Source organism: Tachysurus vachellii, chromosome 20 (assembly GCF_030014155.1).
Source record: "Tachysurus vachellii isolate PV-2020 chromosome 20, HZAU_Pvac_v1, whole genome shotgun sequence".
NCBI classification, from domain to species: Eukaryota; Metazoa; Chordata; class Actinopteri; order Siluriformes; family Bagridae; genus Tachysurus; species Tachysurus vachellii.
The window spans coordinates 15,513,478-15,526,903 of record NC_083479.1 but is presented as its reverse complement, the minus strand read 5'-3'; the positions used below and the strand labels follow the sequence as shown (position 1 = coordinate 15,526,903).

General features: G+C 39.4%; 1 protein-coding gene across 1 annotated transcript in view; it reads left to right on the top strand.

Moving 5' to 3' along the window:
- Positions 1–13,426, top strand: part of cntfr (ciliary neurotrophic factor receptor) — a 168,650-nt gene that overhangs the window by 130,698 nt on the left and 24,526 nt on the right. Inside the window, exons 5-6 of the mRNA XM_060895780.1 lie at positions 1,461–1,627; positions 4,790–4,953. Coding sequence (XP_060751763.1) covers positions 1,461–1,627; positions 4,790–4,953 — 331 coding nt within the window. The remainder of the gene's footprint in view (positions 1–1,460; positions 1,628–4,789; positions 4,954–13,426) is intronic.

Sequence of the window (13,426 nt, the reverse complement as noted above, 5' to 3'; positions counted from 1 at the left end):
GCCAAACCTGTGCCAAATCAAATACATGTATCAGATGGGGCAGTGGTGGCGCAAGCGGTTAAGCCTCTGGGATGGTGATCGAAGGATCAGGGTTCACCCCCTGCACTGCGAAGCTGCCCCTGTTGGGCCCTTGAGCAAGGCCCTTAACCCTCATTTCTCCAAGGACCCCCTATCATGGCTGACCCTGCACTCTGACCCCAACCTCCAACTGTGCTGTAATGTATATGTGCTTCTGTCTATCTGAGAGAACATTCATTCATTCATTCATTTTCTACCGCTTATCCGAACTACCTCGGGTCACGGGGAGCCTGTGCCTATCTCAGGCGTCATTGGGCATCAAGGCAGGATACACCCTGGACGGAGTGCCAACCCATCGCAGGGCACACACACACTCTCATTCACTCACACACTCACACACTACGGACAATTTTCCAGAGATGCCAATCAACCTACCATGCATGTCTTTGGACCGGGGGAGGAAACCGGAGTACCCGGAGGAAACCCCCGAGGCACGGGGAGAACATGCAAACTACACACACACAAGGTGGAGGCGGGTATTCGAACCCCCAACCCTGGAGGTGTGAGGCGAACGTGCTAACCACTAAGCCACCGTGCCCCACTCTGAGAGAACAATATATTTTAAATCGGTTTACTGAGTGGTTAACTTTCAGTACTGGTCCCAAGCCAGGATAAAATCTAAGGGTAGTGTCAGGACGGGTATCTGACATAAAACCTGTACTCAAATCAAATATACAGATCAGATGATCCGCTGTGGCTACCATAAACAGAGAGCAGCCGAAGGACAACAACAACACTGTATTTTAAATCGATTCATGTGCAGAATCTGCCATACAAGTGTTTGTGTATGTTGTATAGAACTGCCTTAATGTCAGGAATCAGCCCAGACCTTTGGCCATGTGCAGTTGTTGTTGTTCCGTGTCACGTGTCTGGTTCCTTTGTTCGCTCCTCCCTGTCTCCACACACCTGTTCCTTATCGTTAATCATTGAATAAGTGTCTATGTAGTGTCAGTGTAATGTCTAAGTGTCGTCTGTGTTACCTTATTGTTTCCTCGTCATTTGTATTGTTTAGTTATCGTCTTTTCCCCTGTTTTGTATTTATTAGTTAATAAAACCTATATACAGTATTTGAAGCTATCCTGCGTACGGGTTTGTCTCCCTCCTTCCTGGTTGTGACAGTTAATATGAGCTTTATTATATATGAGATTAACCAAAACTTCTCACCAGTGAAAATCGAGCATTTAACAACAGTGTGGTTTAATCACAGATATAAAACCCTGACAAGAATAAACATATAAACATTGTGATGACTACAGGATTGGCTCTGAGGTTCTCAAATGTACATTAGAAACTTTTAATGGAAGTTTCATCCAGTACTACTAAAAATGCTCAGCTCAGTTATAGCTCATTATTTCTTTTTCTTAATTCGTTTTCTCCCCCAGACACAACCAGAAGTCTCTAGAAGTGAAGAGGGACGACATCCATAAGAACAGATGCCATGTGAAGTTTCCTGAGCTCTTCTCTAGTTATCCTTACCAAGTCAACGTCACAGCAATCAACGAGCTCGGGAGAGCATCCACGGCAATCAGCTTCGAGGAGTCAAACATGGGTACTGCCTTTATTCTCACTTACACTCACTTTCTGACACGATTCATTTGTTCTTAACTTATCTTTTCACATGCAGTGTGATTTTTTAAGACTATTAACATTTCTATACCACCTTTCCACCACATGTATATATATGTATATAAATATATACATTTTAAAAATATATTAAATATAAATTTTAATTTCACTTAATTTATCTCTGTACCGTCACTGTTTTCGTGGTTCCTATAGCGCTCCTTCTCCAAACCTTCTCTTAACCCTGCTTTCAAATTACACACATGCAAAGCAAGACGCAATGAAAGTAGCTGCAATGGGTTTATGAAGTACTAAAAATACCTAAAATTAGACATTTTATGGACCGTAAAAGTGTTTTGATGGTCGAAGTGCTGTGTGGGTTTGACCAAACGAATACACTTAGCCTATAAACATCAACATAAACTGTACACGTTTAAACATAACCCTCCTTTTGCCAGGCAGCTGGTGGAAGACCGTTGCTGTCTACAGCCATTCATGTCGATTACTCAAATCATGTTTGGCATCTAAGCCTGCGTTTCATGCTCGGCCTGAGAATAGCCCTGTAATCATTTAGTGGGGGCAAAAGAATGGAAGTGTCCAAAACATCTGGCTCATATTGTCAGACACTGAGATATCTCAGGACCACCGACATGTTCTCCTCATCGAGCCGAGAGACGCCATGCTGTGAGTCTACCCTGGGAATGAAGGGAATATCTGGTCTCTAGAAGGAGAGAAAGAAATCCAATAAGGATGAGGGGGAAAAAAACAGCATAGGCTCCCAGGAACTAAATGAAGTGTTTACATGCATGACTGCATGCATACTTGATAGTAATAAAAATGCTAATGCCATCTGGATTACTGGATTAACTGCAGAAATATTTGCCTCCTAGTGAAAACGATGATTTATTGAGGCAAGAAAGGACCCCGTATTAAACCGAGGGCACAGCAAATTTGATTTGATTCAAAAACATCGTTATGATTAGTGTATGTTTCGTTAACAGTTAATAACACGTTCATGAACCTGCACATGGTATTAGTGCAGCAGGATGATCTGTGACTGAGAGAAAAAAATTGCAGTATGTTTACATACAGGTCTAATGGTTTTGGGAAATAAAAATATTCCTGCTACACTGTTTACATTAGGGACATGTTGATGCCTGTACTGGTGTTAATATCATGTGAAGCTATGTGACTTAACCCTATGTCATACTAATGACCTATGGTGTGGGATGAGCCTAGTGGTTTACATTTACAGCATTTAGCAGACACTCTTATCAGGAGCGACTTACATCATTTCATTTTTATACAACTGAGCAATTGAGGGTTAAGGGCCTTGCTCAGGGGCCCAACAGTGGCAGCTTGGTGGACCTGGGATCAAACTCACAACCTTCTGATTGGTAGAATAACACCTTAACCACTAGGCTACAACATACCACATGCATTGTGGTTAAGATGTTGTACTACCAATCGGAAGGTTGTGAGTTTGAGGACCCCTGAGCAAGGCCCTTAACCCTCAATTGCTCAGTTGTATAAAATGAGATATAATGTAAGTCGCTCTGGATAAGGGCATCTGCCAAATGACTTAAATGTTTAAAAAATGTTAAATGACAGGATCTGTCTGTTTCATAATTAATGCCAGAAATCAATGAAAATTGTGTTATCTGCTACAGCACGCTACAAAATAAGTACCCTGATATTCTGGGATATATTACATGGGATATTCTGTTTAAATTATATCTTTTTTTTCCTATGGAAATTGTGAGGATGGCTGATTGGAACGTGCACAACAGTATCAGCCTCCAAAATGAGTGCACCATTGCCATGAACTGTACTCACACTAAGGTATTCATACACAGAGAAACAACACAAATGATGGCGAGCACTTCGGTTTAGCGAGCACTGAGCACTGAGACATTTTCAATACGTACTACAGTTTCCACATGAGTCAAGGTGCACCTAACAGCTCACTTTTGACAGCCACACTCACTGTTACTGCTCTGAACACTTACATTACTCATCCTTTTACTTTTTGTACTGTTTAAATGACATATTTGATGTGATTTGATAGGGATGTGGGAGCTCAGTGGTTAAGGTGTTCGACTACTGTTCGGAAGGTCATTGGTTCGAATCCCAGGTCCACCAAGTTGCCACTGCAGGGCCCCTGAGCAAGGCCCTTAACACTCAATTGCTCAGGTGTTTAAAAAAAAACTGAAATAAATAAAAAAAAAATGTAAGTCACTCTAGATAAGAGTGTCTGCTAAATGCTGTAAATGTAAATATTTCTTTATTAAATAGAAAATGCAGAACGAGGAGTCAGCAAGACACAGTAGCTACTAACATAAGTTCAGCTAAAGAAAATGTTCCAGGATTATACAAAACAGTGTATATATTTATCAGTGAAAATAAAAAAGAAAGAACACTTTGATTTGTTGCCTTAATGTTACATTATACAACCATGTCCCTCGTGTTAAGTCACTCATGCATTTGTTCGTTTTCTTTTTGTATGGGGCAGCAGCGCCTGCCCTCCTTCCATAAAAGCCTGAAAGAGGCTGAAAGAAGGCTAGCCGTGTGTTTGTCCCAGAATCGGTTTAAACAATATCCGCACAGTGTTTCTGAGTTGTAAAAGAGTGTTTCAGCCATGCCAGGTCAGGACTCTGAATATAAATCTAAGCCAACTATGTGTACGGTGAATAGTTAAGACACAGGAGAAGGAGGAGGTTTGGATGGAGCTTAGCCCCATAGTTCAGGGCATCTCTTTGTCCTCGTTGTGTGTCTGTGTGTGAAGCTAAACCGCAGAGCAAACACTGTGAACCTCAGCCACGACGGGGAGGGAGGAAGAGAATGACCACGCTGTTGCACTTTGCCCATTTCTCATAAACTTAAGCTCAATGGGGCAACCCAAAAAGAACTGCATGCATTCAGAAATGTTTTTGGCCTAAAGACTTTTCTCTCTGTTGCAATGCGGATGCCATCAAAGATGTGTGTATTATGTCAAACAGATTTTCTGCTCAGCAGGAAGAGGGACACTTAGACGTCTTGTCTTGTGCATATTTCCCCTTTTATAATGTTTTTTCGATGCTGTTTGTTTGCACAAAACCCCAGAACTTCTGTAGACATGAGCTCTGATAATGTTCTTGTTGATTTACAGTGAAACCAGATCCTCCAGAGAAGGTGGTGGCCAGACCCATTCCTAACAACGCACGCAGGCTTGAGGTGACCTGGAACAGCCCATCCACATGGCCAGATATCGAGTCCTTCCCTCTGAAGTACTTCCTGCGTTATCGTCCGCTGATCAGAGACCAGTGGCAGCATGTAAGAGCATTTTATTCTGATTTTTGAGGTGGTCACCCAAACAACACAGGGATGTTTTATTTACTTTTGAGTCTTGTCTAGGCTTTCAGAAAAATTTTTTGAATAAAATAAATAAGAGGCTGTTTAACACATCTAGAGTTAAATGCATTCAGTTGGCCTTAAGATGCCCAGAAGGCTACTAGCTGAGAGGGATTTTCACACACAATGAAAGTAGATCACATTTTAATCAATTTGATGATGACGTGAAGGTGAATCATCAAAACATAGAGGAGCACTTACGCATTCTGGTTAGATGACAACAGTTTACATTTTAAAAGACAGGAAATGATGATGCTGATAATCAAAGTAAGAACTCGTTTCTTTTCGTATAGTTCTTCACAATTTATCTATCTACTGTATTTGTACTGTATTTCATCTACATTAACAGACTCCATTTTTATCTGACCTAATATATTGTATGTATCTTTAAAAAGAAACCAACCAGATCAAACTCATCACCATTAAAAAAAAGTAGCTGGCGAGATAAATAGAAATGATCTAAAGTAAATATATAAAGAGAGAGAGAGAGAGAGAGAGAGAGAGAGATTTACCAAATTCACCATTACAAATATTGATTATCTGACTGCTAATCTACAGTTTGTTGTTATTGCTCACATGGTCATATTTTCAATTTATATCATAAGATGCCTTACTTCATGTATCTTGAACAATGTCTTAGAGACTGTAATCTTGGCCTATTCAAACTTTAGTCAAAGGAAGCAGAACATTCAGAACCTGACAGTCTTACAGCGATACTTTAGCTGACTTTCTTTTTTAAAGACTACAGTGAAAGCCCAATCAGTGTTTCCCACTGGTGCCATCTCACTGGGATTACTGGGATTTAACATTATTCATATTCAAATATTATTTCATAGTCATTCACAGTATGATATGTTAAGACAGTGGTGGCTCAACTGGTTAAGGGTTGATCGGAGGATCGTGGTTCAAACCCCAGCACAGCCAAGCTGCCACTGCTGGGCCCCAACCTCCTCCTCAGTTGGGGTATGTGAAGAAAAGAATTCCACGGTGCTGTAATGTATATGTGGCGATAATAAAGGCTTCTATTAAGAATTGTCTGTGTATAAAAATTGAGATCACAATGATAAAAATATTTAAAATCATATGTAAATGTAGGGGGGCACGGTGGCTTAGTGATTAGCACGTTCGCCTCACACCTCCAGGGTTGGGGGTTCGATTCCCGCCTCCGCCTTGTGTGTGTGGAGTTTGCATGTTCTCCCCGTGCCTCGGGGGTTTCCTCCGGGTACTCCGGTTTCCTCCCCCGGTCCAAAGACATGTATGGTAGGTTGATTGGCATCTCTGGAAAATTGTCCGTAGTGTGTGATTGCGTGAGTGAATGAGTGTGTGTGTGTGTGCCCTGCGATGGGTTGGCACTCTGTATCCTGCCTTGATGCCCAGTGACGCCTGAGATAGGCACAGGCTCCCCGTGACCCGATGTAGTTCGGATAAGCGGTAGAAGATGAGTGAGTAAGTGAGTGATATATAAAAGTAAAGTAATATGAAATAGAAATAATAGAATAAAACGAGAATTAAAGTAGAATAATAAGGAAATAACATGCAATTTGCTGTACAGGAAAGCGGAAAGATGGACAAAATATGGAAAAATATGCATGTAGTGTCTTTGTGGTAAATGATGCCAGCTATGGTGAAGAATGAAAGTGGTAAAAGTAGTGAAAAGTGCAAAAAATGAAGAGAAAAGTAACAAAGCATGATGGGAGCAGTGGTGACGTTAGCCTACCTCATCTGCATCTTAGAATGTAATGTTAGTTGGACTGCAGGTGTGAACATGTTCTACATTTTACTCAGTGGATCCCACAGGTGGTTTTTTTCAGAATTGACAGTAAACAAGACTGAAATTGAAAGGATTACAGTAGAGTATGAAGGGTTATCAAATCTTGCACCTGCATTGTTGATAATCTCTCAGATTTTCTCTGTGGAAGGCACTGATGAATACGTTCTCAATAACTGCTGATTTTCCAATTTGAAACACAGCCTGAAACATCTGAAAATGTATTTTTTCTTTGAGGCTGAAGGCTTTCCTGTACAGGTTTTCTACTCCTCATGGATTTTCTTTTCAGTGTTAGCATGCTAGTCACTCATTCATTCATTTTCTACCACTTATCCAAACTACCTCGGGTCACGGGGAGCCTGTGCCTATCTCAGGCGTCATCGGGCATCAAGGCAAGATACACCCTGGACGGAGTGCCAACCCATCGCAGGGCACACACACACTCTCATTCACTCACGCAATCACACACTACGGACAATTTTCCAGAGATGCCAATCAACCTACCATGCATGTCTTTGGACCGGGGGAGGAAACCGGAGTACCCGGAGGAAACGGGGCACGGGGAGAACATGCAAACTCCACACACACAAGGCGGAGGCGGGAATCGAACACCCAACCCTGGAGGTGTGAGGCGAACGTGCTAACCACTAAGCCACCGTGCCCCCCTCTAGTCACTCAGCCTTCATCATTTATCTGTTATTGATGAAATTCCGACTCATAGTTCTGCCAAAAATGTAGAAAAGCATTTAATCAATACCGTAATTGCTTTTATAAGAGCAAAGTAGATATCTTACAAGAGATTGATTATTGTGATAATACAGTATATTGGTACAATTATTAAAGAAAAACATCTATTAAAATTTTTTTGTTTCTTTGTTTGGTATACTATACGGGCAAAAGTATCGGAATGCCTAAAGTATTGACTATTCCATTGACTATTCCCTTCCAACACCGTGGGCTTTAATATTCAGTTTCATCCTCCAGGCATCAGAAGATTTTGGATCATGACTGTGGGGATTTTTGTCCATTCACACACAAGCTTGTGCACTGTGATGTCTTGGAAAAAGGCCTGGTGTGAAGTTGGTGTTTCAATTCAACCCAAAGTGTGGTTGAGGTTAGGGCACTCAAGTTGCTCCAGTACAACCTTGGCAAACCTTCTGTTCATAGAGCTTGCTTTGTGCAAAGGGGACTCAATTTATCATTCTGGAACATGTTTGGGCTTCTTAGTTCCTGTGAATACAAATCTGGCAGTGGTGGGTCAAACTGTTAAGGAACTGGATTGTTGATTAGAAGGTCCAGTTCACCACTGTTGGGTCCTTTATCTCTCTCTGCTCAAATGGTGCTGTATCATGGCTGACCCTGTGCTCTGACACCATCTTTTTAACAAGTTGAGAAGAAAAGAATGTCAAAAGATATAAAGATATATATATATATATATAAAGATATATATATATATATACTGTAAAGCTATACCATACAAAGACATCCTAATTGTGTACTTCCAATGCTGTGGCACCAGTTTGAGAAAGACCCACATATGTGTGTGATGGTCAAGCCTTTGGTGATATAGTGTACATCGAATCTAATGATGTGTCCTAAAGAACATAATACTGTGCTAAATAGTGTTCACTGATCCCAGTACTGTACATGTTAGACCCCAAGGCAGTATAGGATCACACCATACTATTTATTTGTATATGGTTTGGTACACAAAATACACAGAGCAAGCATGAGTTTAAATATGTTAGTAGCTCCAAAGAATATTGACGCAATCTAAGAAATATTTTATGGCTTTATAATGTAATTGCTCCATAAACCCTTCAGTTTTTGATGCACAGTTACTGTATATAAATATTTGAGGAAAAACCTGTTAATCAGATTTACTGCTGACTTTTCGGCTGGAAAGAATGATTTTATGCACAATAATTTATCCACATTATAGTAAACATATTGCAAACACTTATACTGTGAAGGTGCAGTACAACTGTTTTTATAACTCTATAAGTATTTTTTCTTCTTATTTTTAATAATAATTAGAATTTACATTAACACTACAAATCCTCAACCAGCCACAAAGAATTTTAACCAAAGGGCTTTTCTTAAACTTCATAGATAGTAATACTAGTTAGGGGAAACAATTAAATTTTAAAAATTGTTTTTTTATTTGTAAGAAATAAAATACTTATTTACTATATATATATATATATATATATATATATATATATATATATATATATATATATATATATATATATATTAGAAATATGATTATACTGTATATAAAAATATACAAAAAATAAATTGCACTTTTACATGATTTTCAGTTACAAAAATTTAAATTTACAGACCAAACCTGCTTGATTTGTTTACTGCCTGTCATTGTGTTCAAATAAATATTTTATTATGAATCTACTTTATATTTTGGGTCAGAAGAAATTTTTAGATAAGAACATTTCAACCAAAAGTCCTTCACAGGTTCAGAACATTTCAGGTTCAGAAAATGTTTCTGAGAAACTTTGTGTACTGAACCTTTACAACATGCACATATTTCCTGATATTGGTGTGTAGCTAGGGCCAGAGCATATACAAGTTAATATAAACCTTGGGTTAAAGTCTGTGCGTATTTACGTATTAAAAAAGAAGAAGAAGAAGAAGAAGAAGAAGAAGAAGAAGAAGAAGAAGAAGAGGAAGAAGAAGAACATGCTGTATAGTTGTAAATGCAATTCTGGCCATTGGTGCCATTTTTCCTTAATGTTTCTAAAGTACTTTCTATTTTCTTCTCCACCTGTATTGTTTTTACCTACTTTCACTTTTTCTTTTTTTTTTCTCTAACTTTTTTACTTTTTAAAAAAAATTAATTAGCCGTAAATGACTTTGACTTTACAATCTACAAAGTCCTATAGTGACTATATAGGGTTTTTTTTTGTTTTTTGTTTTTTTTTTTTACATCAAATCAGCTACACATGACCACAAATGATTCTTAAAACTTCCCAGAATTCACCCAGAGACTTCTTTTAGTATTTACCTTTGTGAGTCTGAGCCAAAAAACTGTTTTTTAGCTACAAGAAATTGAATACTCTTTTCCTTCACTTTACTTCGTGTGTGATGTTGGGGCTGTAGGGGCCCACGTCTCAGCTGCGTCTCACATATGATAACACTCACTGTATCACTGTAAGAGGGCTTTGGAGAGGTGAAAGAGGCAGGTCAGAGTTTTGGAAGCCATGCATTTCTCTGAGTCAGACGTCACTGACTGATGGACGACTCGGGCCTTGCGGAGGTACTCGTGTTCATGTTAGAAGGTGAAAATATCTGGACAAAAGCAGTGCAGTGGATTTACTTTACATTTAGCAGACACGCTTATCCAGACGAACTTACTTGAGGGTTAAGGGCTTTGCTCAGGGGCCCAGCAGGGTAGCTTGGTGAACCTGGGATTCAGTCTCACAACCTTCCAATTGATAAATTTAACACCTTAATACCTTAACCACTAGGTTATCACTAGGTTATTAGTATTTATTAGTATTAGTTATTAGTATTTTGATTTAACCATTTTTCTATGTCCAGTCATGAGTCAATCTGATTTTTGTTTGTTTTTAAATTGATTTGCAGGTACGTATGTATATCAAGGTACGCATTTAAGCATCATTTAAAGTTATAGAAAAGTCGATTATTTGCTTATGACCCATTTGAAGTCATCCTGCCAGAGTAGCAGCAAAGAGGAGAAAAGGATGTAGAGGATTAACATCATAGCAGCTGAAATATTTATGTTCCAGAGAGATTTAATAGGAAGGAACAATGCAAGTTCACGAGTTCACACAAATCCAGCGCTCTTATTAATTCAAAAGACGGTAATAAAAGACGAGCTTAAAAGTATATAAGAACAAAAACTGCTAAGGGTCAATAAATTACTGGTAAGGTTGTAGTTATGAACTGTTCAGCTTTCCACTCAAACATAGTCAATATTGTGCAGGATATGAAAAGGCCTTGACCCTCATTCAACTTTAGTTATTCAATATTATTCAGAGCATACTATGAATTATTCAGTACCTGCAGTTAAATTAATTGGAAACGTGTGGTTACGACAGGGCCATAAATGTAAATCTGTGAGTTGAACGTGTTTTAGGCTCCCAGAAGATTGAGAGAAGACAATCATTGTAAGATTGTAGAGCTGATAAAACATTGTACCTTTGTGCATTCAATTCTATAAAGAAAACCTCAACCGCCGTATCGACTACATCTAGTAGGAACGTGTTTTATCTGTGATTTATCTACAAGCCGATTTCTTTGTACCCGCTATAGTACTCAGACCATCAGTGAGGTGTAACAGAGTACAGTATAACTACCTCATGCATTCTCCGCATTGGCATTTATATAATGGTTGAGTAGAAGTGTGATTTTTGCCGTATTGTTGAGAAGAATGGCTGCAGTGGGAAATTCAATAGATCCCTGTTCAGGCTCGATTGCCATTGATTGTCTGGAGACAGGAATGAGGAGAAATCTGCAGCCAGAGAGCCTTGACATGCTCCAACATGTCGCACGGGGCTTTAAAAGATAACCACGGCATCACTGAAAGTTCACTGGCTGACCGCAGCTTGATCTTTACGCTTCAATGGAAGACTTATTTCCATATCGACAGATTCGACGGTTTTATTGTTGCTTTTTTGGATCGCCTGCTATTAATGTCTAAATAGAAGAAATTAATAGCAAAATGCTGTTTATGCTGTTTGAGTTATTTTAATAAAAAGCATGCTAAGCATTACCTTCTCTCCTCAAGAGAAAAGGAGAGGTAGAAGTAAGTGATAGATTGAGAGTGCTGAGAGAAGGAAAAGGTCTGAGACGGCAGTGAAATGGCCACATATGTTTCCCGCTTTGCTTTCCTGTCCAATAAAAACAGCAGGACAGAAGACAGACAGAGCGAGGAGACAGGAGGAGGGTGCGAAATGCGAACACATCCAGGCCGTTTTTCTTTCCTTTCCTTTTCATTTCCAGAAATGATGCCTTTAAAGTCGGGACTTAACAAGCAGCAGTGCTGCCACTCGCCTAAATGAGAAATGACCCAGCCGGTGCAGAAAAGCAAATTTTGCCTTAAAGGACACAGAGCTTCTTAGTTCAGCTCCCTAAGGTGTATCCGATTACAGGTGATCATGGCTGTGTGACTGATCAGTGTTTAAGTCTGCTGGGGTTATTTTTAACAAATTACACTGATGGTTGAGGTTTTTAAAGGCTGCATCTGACGCCAGTATGTAGTAAGATATGGCGCTGGGAGAGTTGCAGGAAGCATGTGGACTTTGAATAATTTATGGACGCCCATAATAATCATCATCACAAGTCCACCACCGGTTTTAGAAAATCGTGGGAGGATATATTTGCAGCAGCTATTCAGGATATATCACCGTTTTTGTTGTTGTTGTTGTTTTTTAAATTTTTTTGCTAATAATTTGTATACAAAAAAATAATCTTAGCTAAGGCTGGGGTCACACTGTAGTGACTCCTTCCAAATATATGAAGTGGATTGGTATACTTTGGCTTCTGTAGCATAACTATAGTTTATTCTTTTATTTTTTTGGCTGTCGAGCATCTGAACCACTGATGACTAGACAAATGTCCGTGTCTCTAGTCAGAAGTGGTAACACGAAGCCAGTGCGAGAAGAACCATAACCACTTCAAATTGATTCAGGTCTTATTTATATCCATGAAATACTTACTAATGGTTAAGCGGGAAAAAAAATTAACTGACTTTTCTTTTTTCTTTTCTTTTTTTTATTCTTCTGATAAAAGTGGGGAATTGATTCTACAAACTGAAGGATGATTCAGAACAAAAAGCTTCCAGTTGTACATATTGTATTGTGGCCCGGGCATGAGGCGTTCACAAACGATAGCTATATTTGTTCAAATAACTGGTAAAATGTTCAATACTGTTATATTTATGTTGCTTTTTTTTGCACCTAGAGAGTGTGTAGATGCAGAGACTCAGATATCAATACACTCGCAAAAATTTATTGACTATCTGACCATGTTTCATAGTTAGCATTAGCCATTAGAAAGCTCATAGCCATGATATCACTTTTCAGTCCCCATCCATTTTGGCACTGATGGCAGTGAGTCATAATGCAGTGGGCATTGGGAATTGCTCCGTGTGTGTGTGTGTGTGTGTGTGTGTATGCGTGGCTTGCCTGTGCATAGATTTGTGTATTCAGGGCATGAATGATCAGCTGTACCATGTGTACCTGTAAATATGGACGAGTCTGAAGTGTGAAAGTTAACACTCTCTTCTCTTTTCTGTGTTACGCAGTGGCTCAGTCCATCCAAAAGCCTGCCATTTTATTCATTCAGGGCAAAGAATGGTGGACTGAAATGCTATTGCTAAAGCTAGTCCCCCTAGCCTTGGGTAGTATTCTCCAACTAATTTATCAATCTTGTCAGAATGCAAAGCCTGTGGGTCCAGGGTGTGTTCCCTTTGCCCTTCTATTCTGACAAACACACTCACACACACACACACACACACTTAAGACTTGCATACACAAAGAGACTTTTCAGTGAACTAATTAGTTCGTTGAGGAGACCTGCTCTGAAGCAGTGGCTCATCCTTAATGGGAACCGCATCAAAAGCGCTCCTCTAGTCGTCGTTTT